The sequence below is a fragment of the Sparus aurata genome, chromosome 1 (assembly GCF_900880675.1).
Source record: "Sparus aurata chromosome 1, fSpaAur1.1, whole genome shotgun sequence".
Classification (NCBI taxonomy): Eukaryota; Metazoa; Chordata; class Actinopteri; order Spariformes; family Sparidae; genus Sparus; species Sparus aurata.
In genome coordinates this window covers 9,998,812-10,026,492 of record NC_044187.1, presented here as the reverse complement: position 1 = coordinate 10,026,492, position 27,681 = coordinate 9,998,812, and the positions used below count along the sequence as shown (strand labels likewise).

Sequence of the window (27,681 nt, the reverse complement as noted above, 5' to 3'; positions counted from 1 at the left end):
CCCCACACACACACACACACACACACACACTTGCAGAGCTGGAGCTGCCGCAAAGCCCCGTCCTCCAGGGCTTTTTAAACACCGTGTTTGCTTCACGCTCCAACAATATCATCCAATTGAAGGAGCCGCAGAGCTAAATGCACTGAACCGACGGTCATTGGGGGAACAGTGCCGAGGAGCGCAAATGGTTTAGGAGAAACGAAAACGACGGCATCGTGTGACCAAAAAAAAAAAAACAGAAGAAAAAAAAAAAAACCCCCCCAAAAAAACAACAAGAAATTTACTGGGTTGCGGGTCAACGAGTTTAACCCTTAATCTGCCTCAGCGTTGTTGTTGCTCTCGGGGAAGGCAGTGAAAACAACAGGGCACCGCGGTGAGATGTGACCGTTATTCCGTTATTTTCAATGCGGTTGGGACTGCAGCCGACTCGGTCGTTGCAGCTTGCTCGGTACGGCCGCGTTGATGCAGCAGCGCACGGCTGTGGTGTTCAAATCCACCACCGGAGCTGGGAAGACAATAGGTGAAATAGACGCCGGCCGGGACTCCCAAGACTGCACTAAAAACGAGAGCCTGCATCCGCTTCGGCTTCACTAGGTAGGTGGCTGCCCGGATCGTCTCCCCCATCATGTCCACGGACACGAAAAGCCCTGAAGACAATTCTTGCCTTTTCTACCCCTTGTTGCCTTGACGACTCCGCGAGACTGCGGTAGTTTTAACGGACAAAGCTGGTTAATGCTAGCTAATCCGGGGGCTTGCTAACAATTTATTTGACACAAAGTACAGGAATAAATGATGCTTGCGGCTTGAATATATGAGGAGACCCTCGAATGAGTTGACCTACATGTGCTGGTACAGTAAAGGCAGTGTGAAAGAAAGAGTCGTGGCTGTGTGTGTGTGGGGTTTGATATAACGGCCATTTCACCCTCAACAACACATTTTTATCTCACGAAGTGTTTTGCCGTATGGGCGTAAATTGGGTGATTGTCAGCCATGCTATTGTCGTGCAATAAGCCACGCACAGTACGTTCAAATGCAGTGTGACCTTCCGCTTAAATTAAGCGATATAAAACGACATTTTGTGGTCTAATATTCCGTCATGTACTGCTTTATTTGTAAATAGGGAGGGGGATCACAGGTGGGATGCTTAATGGGTCTATTATGTTGTCGTGATACATGCACATTAAATTGCTTATTACAAGGCAGTAAGCCACAAAACACCAGGTACTGCGAAGGAAAACAGCCCTTAAATGACCAAAATTACCGTATTTTCCCAATTCATTATGACGGACTTTAATTTGCCTTTTTAAATGCACACATGTACAGGTGTGTCATTCATAGGTAAAGACATGCACGAGACAGCTGACAGTCCATTGTGAAGAGGGGCGCATTTGTTAACAACTGCAGTCTTTATTGAGCAATGCAAATTGATTTGAAAAATAAATGACAATGTGAAATGTATAAATGACGTTGTAATTAGAACAGTGTGCAACAGCAACAAGAGTGTCTGTGCGGCATTTTGTCATGTTGATGTTGATTGGCATGTTTCTCTCACCCCTGTTGGTGATTAATCGCTCATAACTCATCGTGTTGGCCTTATGATAATGTGACTCACCACTTGGTAGAAGCAGGTTTTGAAGCTGTCGTGGTAAACAGTTTTATCACTATCAGCAGGGACTGTGGATGCTGAACATTCGTCTTACTTAATATGTTTGGTAGATGGTCATCAGTGCCAGGTGTTTTCTAGCTCTGCATAACGTGGCGGTCTTGTGAAATGTGCTTAAAGTAATTTCTGTTCCCTTTTACCTCACAACGGGGGTGCATTTCTCTACAGTGTCCTTGTGAGGAATCGGGTTAGAGCGAAGTGAGAGCCGGCAGGTCGCTGGATCAGGATGGCGGCTGTAGTGAACTACTCTCCACCTTGGTGGGTGAACCTGCTTCACCGAATGCCCCATTTCAACATGGAATTCCAGCTTGTGAGCAGTGACTTCAGGCCAGAGGACTCTGAGTACCAGAAGGTAAGACAAGTATGGGGGAATAATTACCTCCCACTCAGAATTCATCATCCCCTTCATCATGCAGCATCACCTTATCATCCCACCTCCTGCCACCTGCCCACACTGCAATTTCACAGCAGAGTGGCCAAATGGTGACAGAGGCTCTCCTGCATCCACAGAGTTGTGGATTCCCTCACTGCACCGATCAATGCTGTGTGTGTGTGTGTGTGTGTGTGTGTGTATGAGAGAGAGAGAAAGATAGATAGAGCTAGAGAAAGAGAGAGAGAGAGAAATGTCCTTGAGTCATAAACTGACCCCCTACATTCTCCATCATTGATATGGATAATTGAAGTGCTTCCCCACCTGGAGGTTATGACCTGTATTATCAGCAGGGACTACAATGTCAGTCTGAGGAATATAAATGACAATATATGAAAAGAAAGACAAAACATTTCTGCCACCCAAAGGACATATGAAGTGTGTGGTGAGGGGTAACGAGAGGTCATTGCTTGCCTGGCTCTCCAGTGTGACAAAAAGCATGGGAACCAATTATTCGGTTGTCAAAAGACAGAAAATGATAGCCAACTATTCTGATAATACATTGATTTTCTGGCTTAAGTTTTTTTTAAATTAAAAGAATTTCTGGTTGTAAAACATGAATTTAATACGTTTTCGCTGTTGACTGTTGGTTGAACAAAACAAACAATTGGAGGACACTCTATTGGACTTTTTGAGTGTAGATAAAATCTTTTTCACTATTTTCTTTTTTGACTTAAGATATTTTCTTATAGGGTTGCACAACACTGTGATAGCGATATCATTCATGATTAGTGGGAATGATCATTTTCGCATCACAATTTTTATTTAAGCTGAAAAAAGTATTTAAATCACGATGATGTGACATCTGTTTTTGTCTGTGCCAAACGAAGATGTTTTCTTTTACCCCTTCTCCATTGGTCAAAAATCCCACTTAAACCCGCTAAGATCAGGTTTTTGTGTTCAATGGGAATATGCAAGCTCTGCATTTACACCCTGCTCAGTTGACTGTGCAGTAGTCACAGGGTTTTGTCAACTCGGCTCTGTAAATGCAAGACCTGGGTCAACATGCCAAATTTTGCCATACGAAGTGATTACCTTGTGGTGGCGCGTAAATAAGAAAGGAATAAGGGATTCTGCCTATTCAAGTACGTTTTATTACTGGACACAGTAATAAAGCGTTCATTCGTATGAATGTATTCGTGGCATGAAATGTGATGTCAGTAATGTACAATGCCTGCTGGAAGTGGTAATGGGGTCCTTGGGCAATCTTTAGCTGGTATGTATGTGTTTAAAAACCTGGGTAGACCTGCTTATTTTGGTGAAAAGTGGTATTACATCTGGAGAGTAATATTTTTGCAGCACTACAGTTCTCAAATTATAATGTTGTTTTGTCACACATTTTATCTTAATCAAAATGAGGATATTGCACTTGGCCATATTAAAATTTGGATGCTATTTTGATTAATTGTACAGGCCTTTATTTCTGATTTTTTTGGAATAATATTATGGACTATGGCAGGAAAAACAGTCAGAGTTAGTTAAATGCATACAACTAATTGCAGATGTTCTGTGATAAGACACTGTCTGAGTTGGCAGTGCCGCCTTTGAGAGCAGCTTGATCTCAAAGGGGGGGCTTTGGCCCAGTTTTCCTGCATTTCATTTGAATCCTCAAACAAGGTGACTTTCAGGTCTCTGCACCAGAAAACACAGCCTGGCGAACCCACATAAAGCCGAGATCCATAGTTTAGTATCCCACATTTCATGCGCTGCAGTCACCCCTCAATGTAGTTTGCTGACATGTTCGGGGAGTGGAGGGAGGGCACGCAAGTTCAAGAGCTGAGCGTGGGAAGGCACCCACGGCCATGAACAAGGGAGGGAGATGGGAACTGGAGAGAGAAGCAGGGAGAGAGGAGGAGGAGGAGTGAGAAAGATAAAAAGAGACTGATTGGAGGCGAGAGGAGAGAGAGAAGGCTCGATGAGCCATGGGAGGTGCTTCTAAATTGCCAAATAGCCACTTCCTGCGAGCTATTCAATGTTTAACTAAGGGCCTTTGTGTGTGTATGTGTCAATGTGTGTGACCACTGGAATTTTAAAGACCCTCTTTTTGGACTAATTACATCCTGACATATTTTAGCAGACGGGGCTGTTTCTATGTCACTGAGCATTCTGCACTATGATCATATGTTTGTTTGTACGTTTGCTATATGTACAGTAGTTGAGCATATCATGCTGTATGTATATATGTCACATGCAGCATACTCATTTTCTGTGTCAATGCGTATTTAGCACTTAGTGTTGTTTGCCGAGGTGAGGTCACAGATCTCCCTCAGGGGTTGTGTGTGTTATTGTGTGTGTGAGAGAGTGAATATAGGGGTTCTATTCAGGGTGAAATCATTAATTCTGGCTAGACGGGGGGAGGGAGAGGGAGGGATAGAGGGTGAGAAGAACAAGAAGTAGGAGGCTGAATTGGATTAAAGGGGGGAGGGAGGGAGGGAGGGAGGGAGAGAGGGGGGGAGCAAGGAGGGAGGGATGGGGGGAGTGAGTGGGAAGGGGAGGGCTGTAGTCTGTTGTGAAAGAATGCTCTCTTTCTTTCTTTCACTCTTTCACTGAAGCCCGTCTTTAGATTGGCTCAGTATATCTGTCTCAAAGGCTTTCATGCATCCACTCATCCAGCTGAGAAACACACACACACACACACACACACACACACACACACACACACACACACACACACACACAAACAAGGTCCTACACAGTGTCCTGTAGTGCACTGAGTCCGTCACCACGACACAACACACACACTCACACTCTCCCACACAATGGAGAGAGATTCCACTGTGTAGTGTTTTTCTTTCTGATGTGATTTGGCACAGGTTCATTTTGTATTCAGCTCTTGAGTGCCGAAGCTGCTCCAAACTTTCTTCTCACACATTGTCACTCACTCACTCACTCACTCACTCACTCTGCAGAAGTTTAGATAAAGAAAACTTTTTAGCATTCATTCACAGGAGCAGTTGGTCTCTGATGACTTTGACTTTATTGGGGATGCTGACTTCGTGGCTTTCTGCAAGAAAACTGTTTTATTTTTTTTTCCTGAGGAGCTGAAATTGGAGCTCTTATCCTGAGGTTCTGCAAGGCACTGGAGTGGCTTGTGTGTCTGTCTATGCGTGTGTGTGTGTGTGTGTGTGTGTGTCTGTGTTCACCAGTTTCGTGTGTTTGTATTATGGTAGAATCGCAGAGTCAGCTACCAGCCACAGTTTAACAGCTGCAGAACATTACAGAGGAATCATGTGACCTGCAATAACACACACATATATTACCAGCTGTGGAAAGTAAGACTGTAATTGGTGTTTTGAATAGAATGCTACAGTTTGCACAGTGGAAGACATTATCTCATAGCATTTTGAAAAGGATTACAGTGGATCTTGAATCTTTTGTGAGTTCAAAGATTAAAACACAAAGGCTTCTATCTTGCCGTGAGAGTTTTGCTTGCTCTTTGACCCAGCAGCACAGGTGAGTATTAGCAGAATGAACCTGAGGTCAGTGAGCGCCTCAGGAAAGATTTTGATAGGATAGTAAGCAAGGCTGCACTATAGAGTAACACACAGGCAGGGAGAGTGCAAGGACAACTCACTGAAGTGGAAGTGATTGATCCTGTCAGCTGAAACACACACACACGCACATTCACAGGCGTGCACTTACACACTTAAATAGACACAGATTGAAAGTAGATCACTGTGCCTGGGCGTTTAACATTTAGCTCCTCCCTCAGCCTGCAAGCCGATCTCCAGTAGCAGTGACGTGCACCGACACACACACAGACACACACACAGCCAAGCTCACCATGCTTATTAGTAGCTAATTGATCCATGCTTAATCTGCTCTGATGGTTTGTCAGCCCAACAGTTAATCTAGCGGCCATCATACGCAGTGGGAGGAAAGTGAAGTGGCTGCAGAGACCTGGTGCGCAATCAGATTATAAGTTTAACATTAAGATCATATACAAGACATCAACAGTCCTGGATCAGTTGTAGTTACTTTATATGCACACATTTAATCAAGTTATTGATAAAAATGATTTATTTTAATTATATTTTTTCATGACTTATACAAGCAACTTGAATAATTCTGGTGGTTGTCAGATTAAATATGAGCAATTTAAAGAAAAAAAAAGGGTTTCGATTAATGGACTTGCACTGTTTCATAACCCTGCAACCAAGAACATTTTCAATTATAAATAAATCTTCGCACTATATTCTATGAAGTCAATTTATCAAAATATTATTCAATTTGCAACTACATTAAGTGCAATATAGAATGTCACATGTGGTGCAGTTTCATGACAAAGGTAAATGTCTGACAAAACAGCATTATACTGTAGCATTGTAGAAAACACTACAAATGTTACATCATCATGATTACAACAAATTTTTTTTTGAAAATCACATGAACCACATTGCGTTTGTATTATCTGTCAAAATGACAGCAATATGATTTTTCCCTTCCGTATTAACTATTTAATATCGTCTGCCCAAAAAATGCTCCATCAATGACTGAAAAGATTAATTGATTATCAAAATATTTTCAAGCCAGTTTTCTGTTGATTGTCATCCCATTGTCCCTCTTACAGCATCGTTTATGATGGATGTATGTCATGAAAACATCCATCCCTTTATTGCGTGAGATTTCATTCTCATTCTGCAGAGGTTAATGCATCTTACTCTCTATGGTTTAAGCCCTAACGTTAATTCTAAAGCCACAAGAGATCAAACAATGCATCAGTGGGGCACAGTGCGCCTTTACCATAGCACAAGGTCTGTAGCACTAAGCCTACAGATAATAACACAGGATAATACCAGTGAGCAGGAATCTACTGAGCTTATCTCCCCCTCCCCTCTCATCAGGATCCTCTCGTCCCATCCTGCACTCATATTCTTTAACCTGTTGGAGAGGGGTGTGCTGTGTCATATTGTGCATGTAAATACAGGGCTATTTTTTCATAACATATTGTGATAAAATCAATATTCCAACTTGTTGATGTGATGATGTCATCACACCATTACACACAGCAACAACAAGCATGGCTGAAAGTGAAAGTAACATTGCTGCTGGTGCCATGGTGGAGGGGTTAGTGCTCCTGATCGACCCACTTGTTTTGTTGAATGCCATTACCAATAATTTGTAATAAAGTAGACTGATAAGCAATATTAATTAATCCAACAACAAACACACCAATACCAGTTACAGGAAAAATGCTGAATATCAGATTTGATAATTGGCCTGGCAGATTATTAATTCAATCTTTACTTAGTTCCGAAATGGGGAGTGACTTTAGTACTGTGAGGGTAGTTTGGTCATAAAAGCTCAGATGTAAAACAGGCTACAACAATATGAAAGAAGCGCATGAAGAAGTCTTAGAAAAAGCAATCAGCTTATTTCCACTCATTCAGTCTTGCTTTACCAACTGCTTCCCATGAGAAAGCAATAATGTACTATTTCTCTCTGATTATTATGCAAGTTGTAACTGAAGTTGTAATGGGATAGAGCCAAAGTCATTTTAGTGTGAATATTTTAAGTTAATTGTAATGCTTGTAATTCACAGCTCCTAGCTGTGGGCTTAGAGACTTCATACAATTGAAGTGAAGTGATGCCCCAGGAGGGACTGAGATTTGTGGTTTGAACTGCTGTTTGAACATTATCCCTCCTCTCTCCCTTCAGATGTCACATTACACCACTGCAAGTCATATTCTATTAATTTTCATATAATATCCTATATGCTGAAGTGCTCTAGTGACCCACTAGCCTGGCCAGATTGGCTGCAGCCCTCCAGATTTGATACAGTGCCCTTTTTATGGCCTGGTTATACATCTGCCACAGTTCACTCTCTGCTTGGAACAGCTGACCTTATTAGGCTTCATTGTTCTTCAATGTGAAAAGAGATTTGTGCCATTGAAGAGAAACTAGTGACAGCATATCAGCTGGTCTGTCTGAACAGTTATTTCTCTGATGTTTCTGTGTCTCAAGAATTTCCTTGGAAAAACAGCATGCTGGGATAAGAAGGCGTCTTTCAGATAAGCAACTGATGACATTTTGCATTACCAATCCCAAATTCTTGGAGATATCAGTGTTTATGTTTTAGTTATGGCCAGCAAACCACTTGGGAGGTAGTTGCTTGATTGGTCCGGCACTTCAGTCTGCCATATCTCAACAACTATAAGATAGATTGCAATGGAATTTTGTACAAACATTCATTGTGTTTAGAGGATGCATTGTATGGTGATCTTTCGCTTTCTCTTTTTGTTTTGCATCACCCTGGCCTTAAATTGGTTTCTGCCTAAATCCTTGCAAAACGTAATTCCCATCAGCTTAAGATGTTCATGTTCAATGCTAATTAGCAAATGGTAACAAGTGAACACATTAACCTACAATAGTGAAGGTGGTAAACATTATGTCTGCTAAACATCATCATGATGGTATTGTCATTTTGAGCATGTTGGCATAATGAAGTAAGCAGTTTAGCTCAAGGAATTGCACTCTACATTTGCAGAAATGGCTGTATCATGTTCTTAACTGTACTGTGTTGCTCAGCCTTTTTGATTTGTGACACCACAAAATGTAATAAATTGAACTTGTCGTCAACGGTTGTATATGACTATTGAGGTGACCAGTTCAGCAGAATTTTTTCAAATATTAAAAAAAACAATCAGAGACACAAATAAAATCAGCCAAATCTAAATGACTTTTTGTGGCAATAATATGTTTTTTTTTTCTGTGCCATCATCCTGCTCAGATTTATCTTGAGGCCTCACTTCCAGGTTGGGAACCACTGCATCAGCACATTGTGCCTTACGTCACCAAAATTCCATCCCTGTATATATTAAGAAACAAAAAACATGGTAATTAATGCATTCTTTTATATGATGTCAGTTTTGGCAAATATATACTATAATGCACGTGCATATTTACAGTAGAGATGCATGAATAGCTGCAGGGTGAGTAAATGGCTGGCTGGCAGTGAGGAAAAATTGAGGTCAGCACCAAAACAGCAGTTCAGAAGCCTGGGAAGCCAGGAAGTCTGTGAGGATCTCAGAGGTGGAGCCAGATTTTGTTATCATCCATGTAGGAGTCCCCAGAATCACACTGTTGCTGTTTCTATCCAAGCAGAACTGTAAGAGAATTCCTTTGTCTATTGTAAGTAGTCTAGCAGGTGGAGATTTTGGTTTTCCAGAAACGTGCCTTTGTCTCTCCATGGTCCTGCAGCACAATGAGTTTTCCAGACAACCCAAGACAGGAGAGGAAAACCAACATTGCAAATTGCAAAAGATTTCAGCCATTCCAGGCAAATTGATTTAACAGCCCTCATCTCTGTCTTTATACATTTATCCTTTTTTAGTGTTCACTTCAGTCGTCTTGTCTCACATCTTCTTCCTTTTCTATCTTTCCAGCCTTTTTTTTGTTCCAAATTTGCCCCCCTCCACTCCTCCTTCTGTCAACCCCCACCATCCCTTCCTTCTTTTACACTTCAAAGCTTTTAGAGGGTGTGTGATCTGTGTGGTGGGTCTCTGGCGCACACAGCTCCCCAACAGCCTCGCTTCCGCTCACTCCATAGAGGTGTGCGTGTTTGATGGTGTGCAAATGTGTTTTTCATGGTATCCATCAAACGCCCATTTAACAGCCACTACTTTCTGGTATCAAATAGCGAAAGAAAGCATATACTGATTACGTATCTCTGCACACGTCTGTCTACACAGGAAAACTAAATCATGCGCTCTGTCTATGTATCTGGTTTCTGCTTATATCAGCTAATTAGCTTCCTGTGTATTTAGCCCACTTCCTAAATTGTCCCCTTCCCTGTGATAAGGACAACTCTCAACCATGATAATTTGTGCACTGAATAAATCAAGCTCAGAGTTTGATAGGAAAAGTAGAACATGCTGTATTAATAATTGTTGTTTTTCTCAATCTCTCTTCCCACCAGTCCATTTTGCTGCTCGGTGCTGTGGCGTTGCTGTGTCTGGGCCTGGACCTCCTCTTCCTCCTCTTCTATTCATTCTGGCTTTGCTGCCGGCGACGCAAGAGTGACGATTCCTCGCACTCCCACTCGCACTCCCAGCAGCCCAGCGCTGACTGCTGCTGCACCGCCTGGTGCGTCATCATCGCCACGCTCGTCTGCAGGTGAGAGGTTATCCACACGAGGGTGACACCTCCATACGCTTATAATAAAGTACTGTGTATTTAAAGGCTTTAAAGCACATTCTCAGCGGGACTAGTGAAGCTAAGCAAATCTTATGCACAGATTTGCTCAGCTGAACAGTCAGATCAGAGTGATCTCGCTCACTGATGGACTCTGGCTGACAATAGCTAACTAGCGGCAACCTCAACAACCAGAGCCACAGCCTCATGACAGTGGCTGAAAGCAGACCATTGGTCTGGTGTGTTGATATTGTGTTTATTGCCCTAACAGCAGAAATTATAAACTGTGTTTGATTAATAGTTATGTTTCCATCCAGCTGTTGTCATGCAAAAAACTAGAGGGGAATGCTTTTAACTTTTTGGGATTGACTGAAAAGTTGTCATGTTGAAAAAGAGTAGATGCTGTTAGGACTGATGACAACAGCCTTGATGTCTTGGTACCTGCTTCAGCTTGCTCTGCTGCAGACAAAGCATTAATTTCACTGTTACATGCTGAGTCCAGACAGGAGCCACTGTTACATGTCACCCCTGTCTCTGTCACCATAGCAGGAGCTGATAAAAAGACTGCACTGTAAAGGTGGATTATGACAGACAGATTCATTCTTGAAAAGAAAAACATAAATGCCATCCTAACTCGAAAGTAGCGAAATGCCATGTTAAATCAGTTACCGGAGCTTGATTAATGATGTAATCTTGTCTTTGTAGTTCTTGGAAACATGCACGGTTTCCCAGCGTTTTAATGGAAACATAACTGGTAGAGGGAAGGCCAGTTTATTGCAAAGCATTCACTCAAGAGCAGCCATATGTAATATACATTATGGCTCTGAATAACAGACTGCATTATGTCCACTCAGTCTTGTTTAAGCAAGAACTCCCCTGTGGTGTAACTGGGAGCCAGCCAGGTGGTTGCACTCCACTGTTTGTGTTTATCAGACTCTGAAGGCTGTGTGTACACTATGAGATCTTTCGCCCATGTGACCCAGCAGCAAGGTAGAGTGCATTTCGAACCACAGATACTGAGGCTGTGTGGACTCTGCTCTTCTTGGCACACAAATGCACACACAAACATGCAAACCAGTCCCCCTCATTTATTCTCCGAGCACTCCTCTCCAGACGTTTTCTACCACTCTTCCCCTTTTCTTCATTTCTGTTAGTCCCCCCTCCGTTATTTATTATTTCTCTCTATTCGGCCTTCTCCCTGGCCTAGAAAGGTTGCCATGGAGACAGAAGCAGATTTGATGCAGAGACGAGAAATGAATTATACAGTCAGAGGGAGCTATGTCTGTGTGTGTTCGCGTGACTCAGTGCTGAAGAGTGTTTTTTGCTGGCTTTAATAATTCATGATTAGCTATAATACTTCTTATTGAATATTTGATATGGATCCGAGCGTGTGTGTGTGTACGTGTGTGAGTGCGAGTGCTTGTCTGCGGGCGTGCTCCTGTGATTCTTTGTCCACAATTTGAAATGACATCACATTTTATTTTTGGCACAAAGCCAACCACATGTGGACTTCCTCCATTTGTGTGCAGGTGCATTGTCTTTAGATAGAAGCAGCTGCATTTTGTTATGGCTGTGTTTCTATTGTGCTCTACTGTGTGGGGCTGATAATATGAGTTGATTCATGGATTGTTAATCAACTTTTTTGATTAAGTCAGCTAATGAGAAAAATCCCTAATGATTGCTGGTGCCAGCTTCTCAAGCATAAACTAAATATTGATTGGCGTACAATTGATGACCACAAACAAGTAATATTAAGATGTGACCTTGGGCTGTGGAAGGCTTTTATTAATAAAGAAAAAATAAAAATGAGAGAATGAGATACCTTTAAAAAAAAGAAATGTACCCAAGTGTGCTCTTAGTATTTTTCTTTTAAACTGAAAATAAGAGAGTTTGTTTTCAGTTTACATTATACATTATGTACGTATCACTTACTTGGTTTACTGATGAGTGAACAGAAAAATCTAAGTATATTTGGCTTGTACAGCTTAGTCTTTTGATTGAGATATACTTAAGAAAAGTATAACTAGGAATCTTACCTTCTCTAGTGACTGTGTTCAGACTAGGGATGGGAAGATTAAAGATTTTATTATTTACTCACAATAAGTTGATCGTGGTGAATTGTCATTGGGATAATCATGAATTGAGATAATCATGAATATCCTCACATGAATGGCTTGTAAACTGGCTATCTGATTTATTTTGAATTTCCTAAGACTGTCATCATGGCTGAAGGCATTGCTTGCTCATTTTATCCCCCACATAAACAAGTTCAATTGGATGTGCATGAATGCTACAGATTTCAACTAAAGAATAACATGGAGATGAGGTTACCACTGTTTATTTATCCTTTATTTGTGCAGGAGGAAATTATGACTCATGATTACTTGTTTAAGATTTACTAAGAAAATGTGTGTTTTCTCTCTGTGATGCGGTACAATCAAAATGTAGGATTAAAGTGATTCCAATGTTTAAGTGAAATTGTAGTTTTTATTTGAAAGTTTTGCAAATATTTTGATCATTATCGGGGGATTATGCTGGACAGGGCAATCGTTACATGACATTTAGCATTTTCATATCGTCTCATGCCTAATTCATATAGTGTATTTGTCCTTTTGTTTTTTAACTGGGATGTCAATTCAAGTCATTACGGTTATCTTGCTGTATTTTGGCAACCCACAAAGAAAGAAAATGTAATTGGGGATACATCAATCCAATTTTGGTTTCTCCCAATACTGATTCTAATCCTTCAGCTCAGAATTGCTGCAGGACTCCAAATGCTCATCAGACAACAGTGCTCACCATTCACCAAATTCAAAATCTTTAAACCACACTGCTTGGAATTAATTGTCGGCACTTTTTTATAGGGTGACATGAGGCCAGGGATGCTGTTTAATCTGTGACTGGCTGTGACTGAAGAAATTGAACTGACAGCTCTTATACTGAGTTGTTTTACTGAAATGATAAAGAAACTAGTTATTAAGTGCTAATTATTAAGATTATGATTTGTGGACACCGATGGTTACTTGTGGTGCAAGTAGGGAATTTTAATGCAACATTGGAATGCCAGTAATCGTCAAAGTGCTGGCATGCTAATCCAGAATCAGTATTGGAGCCAATACAGATTGGATTGGTGCATCCTTATAAATAAGCATTAATATGCTGCAATAGCCTATTGCTGATAATATTTTTCACTGTTTTGTAGTCAGTAGTGTGATGTCTGGATAGTGTTTCCTGTTTACATGGAAGAACAGTTTGTGTATTCAAGGAGCACTGTTAATACTCAGTATCAAATAAGACTTGTCATTTGGCTGCACCACTAATTGGATGCCTTCATGTCTGGACTGAGGTGAATCAGTTTGGTTTGGAGTTGAACTCACCATGCTCCCAGTTTTGACTGAATACAACATTTAGTTTCTGAGCTCCAGATGAGAGCCCATTTAGGTACTGCAAAGCATTTGTAGCGCTGGGATGTCAGTCCGTTTCAACTTGAAATGGACTGAAGCCGAGACTAAAGTAGAGATCTATCTCTGCGAGTTAGCATCATCAAGAACAGGTTGCTGTTTCTCAAAGTGATTTCTTCGTTATGAATGTATGTTTTTCTATGTGGGAGGTTTTTTTTTAGCGCTAAGCTGGCCACTGTTTGCTGTCAATTATTTGACTTTCCGTTTTTGATGTCTCATATCCTAAGCTGTTGGTTAATTAAGTCATGAAATCCTCTGATGGGAGCAGCAGGTATTAAACCAGCAAAGAGCAAGACGGAGAAGAGGACTCGTGAAGGGGAATGGAGAGAGGAAGGAGTAGGAGAAAGAGGATGAGTAAACAGGGGTGGAGCGATGATTTACTGTTAACACCAAGATGACATGGAGGATGGAGGAAGATTGTGGGAGGCAGGGATGGGTGTGGAAATGGACCAATAAAAGAGAAGATAATTACAGTAACATACAGAGCACATTAATGTGCCTCTATGTCTGTATTCATCTTTATTCGGTTCCTGTTGTAAAGTCTGTTTCCCTCTGTGTTTGTTGTTTTATATCACAGGGACACCGTAAAGCTCTGAAACACTCACACAATGGTGCGCGTATGTGTAAACCCGCTGTAACACGGGGCTACTCAAGATCTAATGGGCTAGAATGAATTGCCTTAACAATGGCCATAAATTTCCCTCTACAATCTGCCCGGTGTTGGAGTACAGACAGAGACATCATCAATACAAAGAGAGTAGTCATACACACACATGCACACATACTGTACACAAAGAGAAAGGAGGGGGCAACAAGAGCTTTACAGGGTGACGAGGGGTGATGTGGGGAGGTTAGATGTGATTAAGTAGAGAGTGTTAAGGAGATTTCTTTGGTAGTGGTGTTTGTGGTGGGTGAGGAGGGGTTCCTTGTGGTGTGAACAGGGTTAAGGAGTACAAGGGTTTGGAAGAAAGGGTGTTGGGGTAAAGAACTTCAGATATTGTAGCCTGTGTCATGTGTGAATGTGGATGCAGAGCTGCAGAAGGATCATATTATGTGCGGTCTGGTGACCCAATTATTGTGTAGACTCTGTGTGTGTATGCGTGTCTGTGTGTGTGTGTGTGAATCATTCCTGGTAGTCCTGTGCTTGCCGGAGGCCCAAGGGTGACACCAAAGCAAAGAACATAGAGCTCAGCGCCGCCTGTTGCTGGTTAACAGAGGAACTGCAGATTAACTTTGTCTGCTGCAATTTTGTTGTGTGTGTGCATGTATGACTGTGAGAAAAACAAACTATAATTTAACTCATTCTTCCATATTGGTTAATTTGGTGCCATCAGTTGGTTGAATTAGTCATTGTGTTAACACTTGGCACTTCTTGTTTTCTGCCTCCTAGCGCTGGCATCGCTGTAGGCTTCTATGGAAATGGGGAGTCGAGTGATGGAGCCAATCGTTTGGCGTACTCCCTCCGTCATGCCAACCGCACCGTATCAGGGGTGGAGAAACTGGTGAGTTGAGCTGCAGTGTTATCGCACGTCTTTCTCACAATCCAATAAAAACAAAAAGAAATGTGTCTCATGGCAATCCTGTAAAATCCTGTGAATGTGCAGGTGTCAGACAGCGCCCTAGCCTTAAACCAGACAGTGGAGGAGAACCTGGTCCAGTTGGAGACTGCCTTCCAGGAGCAGACGGACTACATGTCCATCGTCCAAAAGCTGCAGGGACAGCTAGACGAACTGGTGAGGCTGATGGTGGACGTTCCCTTCTGGTCCAATACTGACATTTCCCTGGAAGACTTGGCCCGCAAGACGGAGGCCTTTGATTTTTACAGGTCGGTACTAACAAGTAATGGTATGAGTTTTCTGATGCAGGATTAAACTGAAATCTGATATGTTAAGAATAAACAAAGATATAATATTTTAACATTATAGTACATATTGTGTTCTGCTACTTCTTGGTAATTATTCCCTTTAGAATGGCTTGAGGATGCAAGTTAAAACCAATCAAGTAAAAGAGTTGAGAACCAGCCACAGCAACAATGCAACACTGAAACAGGAGAAATCTCAGTGATTCTTTTTTTATATCTTAAGATTCTGAGTCCCAAAACTGATCTATCCTTGACCTTGGTATATGTGGAATGTCCTACATAGTGTATATTTGAGGAATATTCAGTGCAATCTGCAAATAATTTGTGGCTGATCTGATTCTGTGTATCTGTATGAAACGATGTGGTACATTTGTATATATACAGGTGGTTGGGTTACCTCAGCCTGCTGCTGTTTGATGTCCTCATTTGTCTTCTGGTGCTCTTCGGTCTGATACGCAACTCTAGAGGCACTCTGATTGGGTATGTTACATGACATCATACACAAGCTTGCTCCTATTGGACGGTTAAAATCATTTCTAGACTCTCAATCTTGTCTGTTAAAACTGTGTTTTGCATGTCATGTTGGTGGGCTGAATCTGGACATGAAAGACTTGTGTTTGTTTGTCCTTCAGAGTGTGTCTGCTGGGTGTTTTGACGCTGATCATCAGCTGGGGGTCTCTCGGCTTGGAACTGGCTGTCGCTGCTGTAAGTGTAACCATGGCAACATTGCGAGCTCTCTGGCTCCGCAGTGATGTAATCTCCTTTTTCCTGCTGCTTGAGCGAGTGTGTTCAGCGTGGATGTTACTGTAGCCTGATGTGTCATGTGTGCTTTCCCTCCTACAGTCAGCCAGCGACTTCTGCGTTTCCCCGGATACCTACGTCACCAGGGTAACCAAGGAAAATGCTGTTATCAACCAAGGTATGCAGAGAAGAACTTACAAAAGCAGTGATCTGGTAGCAGCCTTTTGTACGGGTTTAGTTGTGAACAGTTCAACCAGTGACTGATGCTTCCTCCTAAGATGTTTAAGATGTTTTATTTGAACATTTTAGAGGCATATAGAGTCAAATCCAGTCCCTTATAAGAAAAAAACAGAGATTCTGTGTACCATGCCCATTTTAACAACAGACAACTTGATGATGAGGGTCAAATGACTCTGCAGAAGTCTCTGGTATATATTTGCTATAGCTCCGATCAGCAGAGACAGCTACATGACATGAGTGGATATGCAAATTTTTGCCCCTTGCGTGTTGAAGTTCTGGACACTTAAAGGCAGCTCCATCTGTCTCTGTTCAAGCGGCGCACAAAGATCATTCAGCCAGCGTTGTGTTTGAAAGAGAGACTGAAGTAAAAGATAGTAAAGACTGTAACGATTCCACTTGCCTCCATGTCAGCAACGAGGATGGAAAGTGGAAATAAGATGGCTCACTCTTTTGCAATTTCGAGCACCAGCTTCTGAAATAAATAATGGCCTAATTCAGAATGTTATTGCAGTAACGATATGATATTGATATATCGCCCAGCCCTTGTTTTAATCATAATCTGGGAAATCGAAGAAGGAAGGAATATGAGATGTTTGGTCAATGGACTGCTTGGAGGCAGATGCTCTAGGTTGACAGAAGCAGAAACATCTTGAACAGACTCAAGTTTCCACGCTGACAGTTGAATCTCACCCTGACATTTTGCTTCTATTTTAAGAACCAAGTGTGTGCGCTTTATGTGTGTATGAGTGTGTATCCAAGGGGATTGTGTTTGACTGACACTCTGGTATCTGAAAGCTCTTACATTCTCTCTGCTGACTGCAATGCATCAGCAGTCCTGCTCCCACCCTTTTCACTCTTCCTCCTGCCCCTCCCAGATGTAAAAAAAAAAAAAAAAAAATCTGAGCACATTTTTGCTTTTTCACTTAGGATCATTATCTGATTTGTTCTCCCTCTTCATCCTTTTATATCCCTCTTTACCTCTCAATCGCTCCCTTTCTTCCTCTCCCTCCCTCTCTTCCCTCTCTTCACTCATCTAATGAGTTCTGTTGTCTGTTAGTTGATTCCGCTCTGTAGAGCACAGATGTTGCCTCTACACACACACACACACACACACACACAAACACACACACACACACACACACAGAGAATTACACCAGATTAATACTGCAAACATGCCTCTGTAGAGAGACACTGGGCTTAGAAAGTCTCGATAAACACAGGAACAGTGTTATCCTTTTGTTAAACTATAGATTTTACCATTATGTATTATCATTCTATTGATATGTATTTATTGGTTCATTCCCAGATATCCTGCAGTATTACCTGAGGTGCAGCTCTGGCCAAATTAACCCCTTCCAGCAGGTAACTTCACCTTGCTTTGCCCTTCAGTTTTGCTTTTTATATAATACATTTGTCTTTGGTTCCTATATCTACCTGCTCAAACCTGTAAATCAATTCAATATCTAAAAGATCTATTTGTGTGTGGGCCTTTTTGTTTGTGCCTCTTGTGTCTCTCTGCGTGTTTTGTAGAGGCTGTCAGGGAGTCACAAAGCATTGGTGGAGATGCAGGATGATGTGGCAGAGCTACTGAGATCAGCAACACGTGATTATGCCAACACCAAGGTTTGTGTGCTTGTGTGTGCGATGATCTGTAGGGTCTTTATTTTCACGGACGAGTGGATATGCATTAGTGGGAGCGTGATGAAAGCGGCAGTTACAGCAGTGCGAGTGCACACGTGTTTACCTGGTGTGTGTGTGTGTGTGTGTGTGTGTGTATGTGTAGAAGCACATGAATGTTGTTTTCTATATTTGAGCACGCATGTGTGACATTTGCTTCCTGTGTACAGGGGAGTCTCGAGCAAATCCAGTCTGTGCTGAATTCAACTGAGGTTGGTCTTCACCAGCTGACTGCTCTGGTCGACTGTCGCAGCCTACACATGGTGAGTCACTTTCCACGTTGTGTTAAGAGGAGAAAAATTCTCAAATCCCAGACATTCCTAACAGCTGGCTCTCTCTCCTCCGTCTCTCTCCGTGTAGGACTACGTTCAGGCATTGACTGGGCTGTGTTATGACGGGGTGGAGGGTCTCATCTACCTGGTTCTCTTCTCCTTTGTCACTGCCCTCATGTTCTCCTCCATTGTGTGCAGCGTGCCACATACCTGGCCGGGCAAGAGGTAACACACACACGCACACACACACACACACACACACACACACACACACACACACACACTCACACACACGCAGTCTCTCTCACAATCACACACAAGACTCTTACAAGCCTTGACATTCCTATATCTATCTCTGTAGTTAATTTGTACACTAACAGCTAACATGTTACTAGTTCTAACATCTTAATTGTCTAACTAAATTCATCGTATGACTTGAAAACAGTGGAAAGACCCATAACGGATCTACTTGGTGCCCATGCATGTCATTCTTTAAGTGTATTTGCCTCCCGAGCTGTTGTATCCTACGTCTTCCTGCCTGTCTTTGCATCCATCCAGTTATTTCTGCGAGTTTTGTTTATCTTATTGTTTGCCCTTAGCACTGCCAGTCTGGCTGATTGTTTGTTTCTGTTTGTACATTTCTCTCATTTTCTTTTCTCCTCTGTGGACTTGGAGCACCAACGTTGTGTTAGATTGTGGATCACCACATTTTTTTTCTGTGCCCCACTTCCTCCTTCTGTTCCGTCCCTTCCTCCTCTCTCCCTGTCCTGATTTGGAAATGCTTTGGGCTTCAGTGAATGACAGTGGATATTAAGGGTATAACGGCCCCATTGTCCAATAAACGGCCCATTCAAGTAGCAATTCAAACAACCAAATAATTATTTGGTAAAGTCAGCTCGAGGCTATACATACAGTGACCGGTTTCACTCATGAATTATGAAACACAGCTATTACGCTTGTTTGTTGGATGAGAATGAAAAAAATGCTAAAGTATGGCCCAGCAGGTATTAAACAATAATCTATAATCTCTCTGAATCTAGCAAGAACAGATTCTCATGAGGTTGGTTGCTTATTAAGGCTGACTTTGCTGCAGCTGCTGAGTCTGTTTGATGGCCTGCACAGCTTAGCTCCTTTTTGGTTGCCTGATTGAAACATCTCCATCTGGTGGCCAGTCAGTGGAGTAACTTCTTGTGTGCCTTTTGTCTCTGTTAACATAGGGCTCGGCCAAAATGTTCTTCATTCAGCTTCCTTCCTCTTTGAAACATTTTAGTACGTGGACAGCTGCTATAGACTTTGCAAAAAAAGAACAAAGAAGAAGAAAATAGACTTAATTATAGGGTCCACATATGCACACGTACATGTACTCTGTGGTTGGCCCAGACATCTTAGAAGCCAGTACATTTCTGTAGCCAGAGATCCAACTTCCAAATCAGCACATATCTTATTTGATGCCTCATTCTGTTACGTTGCTGGCCGTTTTCACATTTTTGACCATTTTATGTCTGAAAATGGTTTGCCCAAACCAGCCATATTATCTCCTTTTTTCCTGATGTTTTTGCTTTAAGTTTCATGGAGCACTCAGTGATGCATGAAGTACTTAAAAAGATTTTATTCTGTTTGGACGATTTGAAATGGACAGTAATTATCAGGAGTGACGGCTGCATGAAGAAAATGACTGCATGTTTCTACATATAAAGAGAACTTTGAGAATATCGAAGAGTCTACTGTCTGCATACAGTTTATTATTATGTTACCACACACAACAACAAAAACAGCTTAATGGCTCCACTTTGGGCTGTTCAGTAATGTTCAGAGACTTGTACTGTACTTGTAGTGGACTTGTTTTGTAGATGAATGCTGCCCATGTTCCTTTTCTTCTTGCTCAGCTGCTTTGGGGCTGAAGGCATGGCCTTACCCAGTCTTTTGTATCAGGGGACTCCACATAGTACAAGTACACCTTCCCCTCTCCTAACCCACTCTTCAACCACTTGTTTACACTCTGTTGTCTCTCTCGGATCTCCCTCCCCTCTACCTTTTCCCCTCCTATCCATCATGCCCTCTCGTGCCCTGCCCTTACCCTGACCAATTGAAGGACGGATGAGGAAGACGGAGAGGACGAGTCGGGCGCCTCACGGGGCGGTGTGCACGATAACCTGTACCGCGTTCACATGCCCAGTCTCTACAGCTGTGGCTCCAGCTACGGTAGCGAAGCTAGCCTGCCAGCTACGGCCCACACTGTCAGCAATGCCCCCGTCACTGAATACATGTGAGTTAGCACCCACCACTAGCTAGAGGCTAGCAGGATCAATACACTGCCTGCCATAGGTAGCTGATGCTTGCCCCCCGTGACCAAGACTAGCAGCATAGCAATGCTCACTGCCTGCGACCAAATAAGTTTGAATAGCTAGGATTCTTGTGCTATGTATGGCTCGCATGTCCTTTGTGACACACTGTCAGCAATATTTGTCACTCAGTGAGTTAGAACCCTCCACTAGCTTTCCCTTTGATGCTGAAAGAAATTTGGCTGCCTGCTGTATCAGCCAGCCTTGCCTGTATCAGTCCACACTGTACCTTGTTAAAAGAAAATTCGGGTCTGCTCTCACTATAGCATAAGTGAATCATTGCTACAGTTTGCCACAGGACTGCTTGCTTTGAATACACCAACAGACAAACAGAAGAGTTATTCAGATTCAGATTCAGATTTAGAATACATTATTAATCCCCGGGGAGAAATTGTTTTTGTATTGATAAGCATATATAACTCTAGTCTGCCACTGCTTGGTACTATCTTAGCTGTGAACTAATTGAATAATATATGATGTTTTGCTGCTAAGGAGCAAACTAAGTCTGCAGCAAAAAGAAAAAAAAATTGATAGTACCTTTATTCTGAAAATCATGTGGCATTTGGACTTTTTGGATCATTAACGGCTCGTGTTTTCACGTTTTGGGCCATAAACAAATCCCTGTGGAGTAATTTCTTCTTGTATTTGTTGCCAGAAAGTCAGTTTTGGTGAATACCATAATAGTATGAGACTTAACACGTGCCTGAGATAAGCACTCCTTTACAATTAATATTTGCTTGGTAGTCAAAGTTTAGCTGACACTGCATGATTTTACCATTGTAAGCATATATTTCTCATCTCGTCTGTAACAATTTACAGTTGACCTTTGTATACTTGGCTTGGCAGTAATATAAACTAAACATTTATAGATAATGGACCAAAACATAGAAAAAAAAACACGTATTCGACTCTTAAGTATAAATATCTTATATTTTATTTTATACTGAAACTGAGTATGAGTATGAGTTTAGAACATCTACCTAAGTTTTGTCTTACTGTTAAACTTGATCATAAGTGATTGTAGTAAAAACTAGTGATTAAGGAAATAGCTTTTATGTGGCTTCCTTTTAAATTGTGCTTGCTTAAGGTACATTTGAAGCTTAATACAAAAATATTTTATGTTTGAAATACTTCTATTTTAATCCTTAGTTGTAGTGTTGCTCTACAAATTACAAATATATGCTTTTCAGAAATATGTATCTATGGCACTGATAAAAGTGCTATGTTACTGAGCCATTGTCCCATTATGGGATTAAATATTTGTCTTTTGTGCATTGTTAAGAAAGAATGTTAACTATTTTGGACTATAGCAGAGGTGTTTAACCCCTGGCTATATGGTACCACCAAGATTAAGTTCCTGAGGCCGTTTGTCAGAGAGTTATGTAGTCTTAATCATGGGCAGACCACAGACCAACAACTGAGCATCAGTGGCAGGGTGACCACATGCAGTAACCTCTTATTCTATAATGCAGGAGCCAGAACGCAAACTTTCAGAACCCTCGGTGTGAGAACACCCCCCTGATTGGCAGGGAGTCCCCTCCACCCTCTGTAAGTGCACACTTTCTAGAACACACTCTCCCTCCACTATCTTCCAATACCCACAGTGCAGCTGGGAAATATTCAAAACCACAGAATCCACAGAGGTGACAGTTCATCATTGCAGACATAATGAAGGACGCATGGTGTTGATAAATGCACTTGTATCTCATGTTTGATGCTTTCATATCATGCTAGTGTGGATATTGGAAGGTAGTCCCCTATCCCTACACCACTGCAAGTGTACTCTGTGCTCAAACTAGACCGTGATCATGGATCGTCTTAATGAAGGTCATTTTGGCAGCCTGGGATAACTGGAAGTTTGAAAATAAGCCTGTTGTTGGTAGGATTTGCACTTGCATCAAAAGAGAGGCTTGTCTCTTTTGATAAGTGTAATGTGTCGGGTCATGTTGGACACAAAGTTGTCCTCTATTTCTGATGTAAAAAGTCTGGTTGGTTTCACTGTGGCTGTGAGGAGACCACCTAACAACAGATGACCAGCTCAGAGACATCACTGAGAGAACCTCTTGGGTTTAAAAAAAATATTCGAACAGTTGTGCATCAAGCTTTATTTTAAACATCAAAAGACATTATTCTGCCAGTCTTACAGATGTCTGAATTGCACCTCTTGTTTTAAGTATTTGCCACAAACAAGTTGACTATTCTGGCTTTGACAAGGTGCTGCTGGGCCTGTAGCTGTGGAAGTTGTTCCATGTCAACTGTATATATTTGGGGCTGAACCAACAAATCTAGTATTATTACTTTTGAGTACCTTTAAGGAGACACTCCTTGCTCCACACCCTGACAGTTCTGCCCCTGAGTAGCCCAGACCTCTAAAAGTTCCTGCCCCCCTCCCCTCCCGTTCCCACAGTGTGTCTATGTGTGCATTTTCTTGTCGAGGTGTATGTGTCCTCTGTTTCTGTGCCCCCTCACCCTTCACCATTAAACAGTCACAGGAGCACATATTTCCCACCTCCACTGTTGCAACTGTAGCAGCCACCAAAATGGCCACGACTCACCATTCGTAGGCAGGGCTGTCGACCGGGGCCGCCATCCTGTGCCTGAGCGCTCACCTGTCATCAGCGTCTGCAGTGATGAGGAAAACCACAGAGCCTCAGACAGTAACTAGCTAGCTGCTCACAAGAGACCACTAACTCATACCAGGCTAACCTACTACATCAGAACTAGAGCACTAACTACAAACCACTGACAAAATGGACCACATCTGCTAATTTCCAATAACATCATCCAGACCTAATCTGTTATGTAATGAATGACTGTTGTAATCAAAACCCCGGCTGTCCAAATGACTGGTGAAAGTATTTCTGCTGTACCTGTGTGTGTTTGTTGGTTTAACATGTAATCATCCTATCTATCTATCTATCTATCTATCTATCTATCTATCTATCTATCTATCTAGCTATCTATCCAGCTATCTATCTAGCTATCTATCTATCATGGATGGGCAATATAAGAATATAATATTATCGTAATATGAGGCTATATGTCATCGTATATTGATATTGTGTAAGTGCTATCATCTTTAACATTTGGGCAATTTAACTACACACAACACACAGATGTGGATGTCTCTGTGAAGGATGTGACTTTATGCACGATCTCGAATCCCTCGTCTCAATGTCGGACAGGTTCAAGCACAGCAAAGAAGATCCACAGAGTCCCTTTAACGAGATCAGTATTTCATAGTTAAAATTTGGGTTATTGTCAATACAAGTGTATCCCAACACCTCAAATCAAGATACACATCATGTATTGCAATATAGCCTGAAGATATTGCAATATTATTTTAAGGTCATATTGCCCAGCCCTTCTATCATCTACCTCTCTACCTGTAATAGGTCACATACAACCATTCATATTTCCTGATCTAATGTACATTTGACTTTTTTTAAACTGTGAGACTGTTTGTACATTACTTTAATTATTCATTGTGTGAACAAGACTCGAACATAATCCATACGTTTTCCTCTGTTATTGTCTATTTCCCCCCTTTTCCCTTCTGCTCCTAAATGTTTCCCACTTCTTTCTCACCATATTTGCCATATATATCTCTTTACACCCTCTTCCATCCTTTCTCCTCACTCTCCTCCATCTCTCCAGTACACCTCAAGTATGAGAGCAAAGTACCTGGCCACCAACCGACCGGACCAGAACCGACGCTCCGTTCCTAACGACCAACTGGACCCATCTAGCCGGCCTCACCCCACTGCCCGACCACAGTCTTCAGTCCACTAGAGACCAGATCCGCACCAGTCCACCCAAGTACTGCCTGACTCCAGTTCTCACAGCCAATGACAAGATTAGTGCTCAGCAGAGCTCGACCAAACCGAAGGGTTTTAAAGCACCAACAGGACCCCAGTTTGTCTAGGTCCACAGAATTTCAACGCCCGGTTCACCAGAAACAACACAGCAAGCCAGGACTCATCAACCAAGCACCTCAGCAAAGGACTGCACTTTGATGGTCAACCTCTACTTCTCACCCACATTTACCCGAAAATTACAAAAATGATCTTCCTCTGCTCATTCCGCCACCGCTGTGATGGCTCAGCCCACATACCCACAAGTGCACAGCAGTTAAAGCGCCTTGGCTCCGTCTCCGGTTTCTTCTTCTACTTTTCAATGCTCACCTCCTCCACTGGGGTCCGTACACTGCCCTCCAGTGGAGACAGCTAACCACTCAAACTCCTGACACTTTAACATTCAGACCACACACACAGACAAGTGCTCACACACATGCAAACACACACACACACACACTGTACAGAGCTGTAAATAGTAAACGTGTGCTTTACTCTGATTTCATGAAAAGTAGACTGTTGAATCATTACTGGTAAATGTGGTGTGCTGCGTGTTTATCATGGAAATCTTTGCTGTATCTCTCATACAAACATACACATCCGTATTAATAACAAGCCAGTGAATCAGAAAGCCATGTTTAGATAGAAACAGTACCAACACATCCACATTCTCTTTATCTTAACATTGTTGTCTAACTAAGACTTGAATCGTGAGCTTGAAAACTGTCTCTCTCTCCATATTTGTTTACGTGCACATACAGTACACGCACCGATTAATGCATTTTGAATATGAGCCAGGAACCTTGTCGTGGAATACCTGTTTTTGAATTTTGGGGGAATTGGAGGGAGAGACACAGGACATAAGAAGGCTCAACTTGTGCCAAAAAACTCTAAATAATGAGGGATGCCTGATTCTGTCCTCCTACTGCCTCCAGACGTCTCAATAAAGGGAAAAAAAAAAAAAAAAAAAAACTTCACGTGGAATGTGTTCCCTTCGACTGTAAATAACAAGGGAACGGGAAAAAGACACTTGAAAATGGAGTAAGACTCACTGAAAATTTCATTTACAAGGTGCTATGTATGTCAACATCCCAGAAGACGATCAGGACTGAGGAGGGACGGGAAAAGTTTTTATTATTTTTATGTTTTGTTTTCATTCAGGGAATATAAAAAAAAGTGGTAAAAATAAAACAACTTTCCATCATTGATGAATGGAAGTCCCGAAATCTGAAAAAAAAAAACTTGTCCCTGGTAATTAATGTTACATAAAAGTGTTTAAAAACAAGGAAAGTGGGTGTTTTCTGTTTTTGTTTTTTTATCATAAGCTGGAATTCGGGATGTGATACTGTGACCAACTGTAGTATTCTGTTTCTTCTTCTATCTTCCTGTGCTTTTATTTTGTTAACTGGTGACCTTGGATGAACCCTTAGCCATCAGCAGTCTTTAGATTTCTTTATTTTACTTTATTTTTTTACCCACAAGCACAAATTCTCTCTGACTTTGCGAGACGGAGAAGTAAACCTGCCCTGGACACTGCCAGTGGTGCTTCCTCCCGCTCTAAAAACTCTGTACAGTGTATAAAAACTGTATTCGTGAACCCGTGTGTGTGACATCACTGCAGCGTGATTGGCTATTGCTCTATCTCGGTGTTACTGTGTGTAAGTACAGTGATCGGTGTGTTTGACTGGCAGCAAGCAAAAGGGGCCAGCCTATCTAGCCTGAGTCATTTCCACACAGACGCCACGCATGCCCTCATACACACACACACACACACACACAAACACACACATACACACATTGAAACACACACAGACACACATGCTGTACAGACATTCAGTACTTCTTATAATCCATCCTTCTCTCCCGACTTTGTCCTGTTTACATTCCCCTGTAGAGCTGTAGTAACCACGTGCCCTCCCACAGCTGTGACACTCATAACCATCTGCATTATGGGTGATGTAGTAGGTAGAAACCTGGAATCTAGTGATTAGCCGAGTGAGCAGAGCCCTAACATTCAAACACCTTTCAACCACCATTCCTGTACAGCATTTTAATATGTTATTATTAATCAATGACCACTTCTCGTATTAGCGAGACAATCTTACATGTGTGATTTTACTAGAAAGAAAAATGTCCATGTTATGGTAACAATGCTACCTATGGTCTAGTACTTTGCAGTGTTTTTTGCACCATCGATGCAAACGATGTTAAGATCCGTGCGACTAGTCACTGATTAATGGCCTTTCATAATGTTTTTAAACTCTTACAACACTCTTCATATCACAACATGTTCTTTTTTTTTTTTTTTTTTTCTCTGTCTTGTAAAGATCAAACTTAAAGATAAAATAATAGCTAGCTGTTTTGTAGGAGCATAAAGGCAAGAGCAGCGTTTTTCCTCTCTTATTAATGGTGAATGACTCTCTGTCTTGCAATGTTTTAATAAAACTATTCCAGTGTCCTCTGCGCACCTGACGTAAAGTTATATTTGAACTCCTGTGCAATGCTTTCTGGGATTTCAACCAATCGGATACAGTGTGTCTCGCTCACGTTAAAGAGTCAGTATTGTTTGTGTGTATGTGCGGCATTTACAGGACTTCAAATACACTTCTGTACAGATGTGACAGACAATGTTTTCTATGGCTGTTTTTATTTTCTGATGGTTTAACTAAGATATTAATGATGTACATGTCAAAACTGTGGTAATGATATCATTCAGCCTGGAATAAATGTTTTAAAAAAAAGAAATTAAAGCAACTTTAACGTACTGATGAAGACTCTGGGTTTCTTTATTAATGTCGATGAATGAAACAAATGGAGATGTGTCTGTTTCATTATAGTTTCTTTGACACAACTCGCAATCAGGGCTCAGTGCACTTAAATGTTTCAATGGATACACACTCTGTGCTGTCACTTTATGGATCATAAACAATGCAGTGTTCTTAAATATCTCATTTTCATATTTAAACTTAACTGATAATTAATAATTCCGTAATATACGGTGAATTCT

At 41.7% G+C, this 27,681-nt stretch overlaps 1 protein-coding gene across 2 annotated transcripts; it reads left to right on the top strand.

Annotated features, from left to right (window-relative positions):
* Positions 1-30: 30 nt before the first annotated feature.
* ttyh3b (tweety family member 3b) lies at positions 31-27,438 on the top strand. Of its 2 annotated transcripts, none has more exons than XM_030422741.1 (15): positions 31-594; positions 1,832-2,015; positions 10,012-10,208; positions 15,078-15,189; positions 15,292-15,512; positions 15,933-16,028; positions 16,181-16,253; positions 16,392-16,467; positions 17,836-17,891; positions 18,060-18,152; positions 18,377-18,469; positions 18,567-18,703; positions 20,571-20,744; positions 22,293-22,368; positions 24,478-27,438. In XM_030422741.1, exons 2-15 carry the CDS (start codon positions 1,890-1,892, stop codon positions 24,610-24,612), a joined length of 1,665 nt encoding a protein of 554 aa, XP_030278601.1. In that variant the 5' UTR covers positions 31-594; positions 1,832-1,889; the 3' UTR covers positions 24,613-27,438. The 2 variants fall into 2 exon arrangements, with proteins under 2 accessions (XP_030278601.1, XP_030278610.1); XM_030422750.1 differs by lacking the exon at positions 31-594 and adding an exon at positions 718-849.
* Positions 27,439-27,681: the final 243 nt, after the last annotated feature.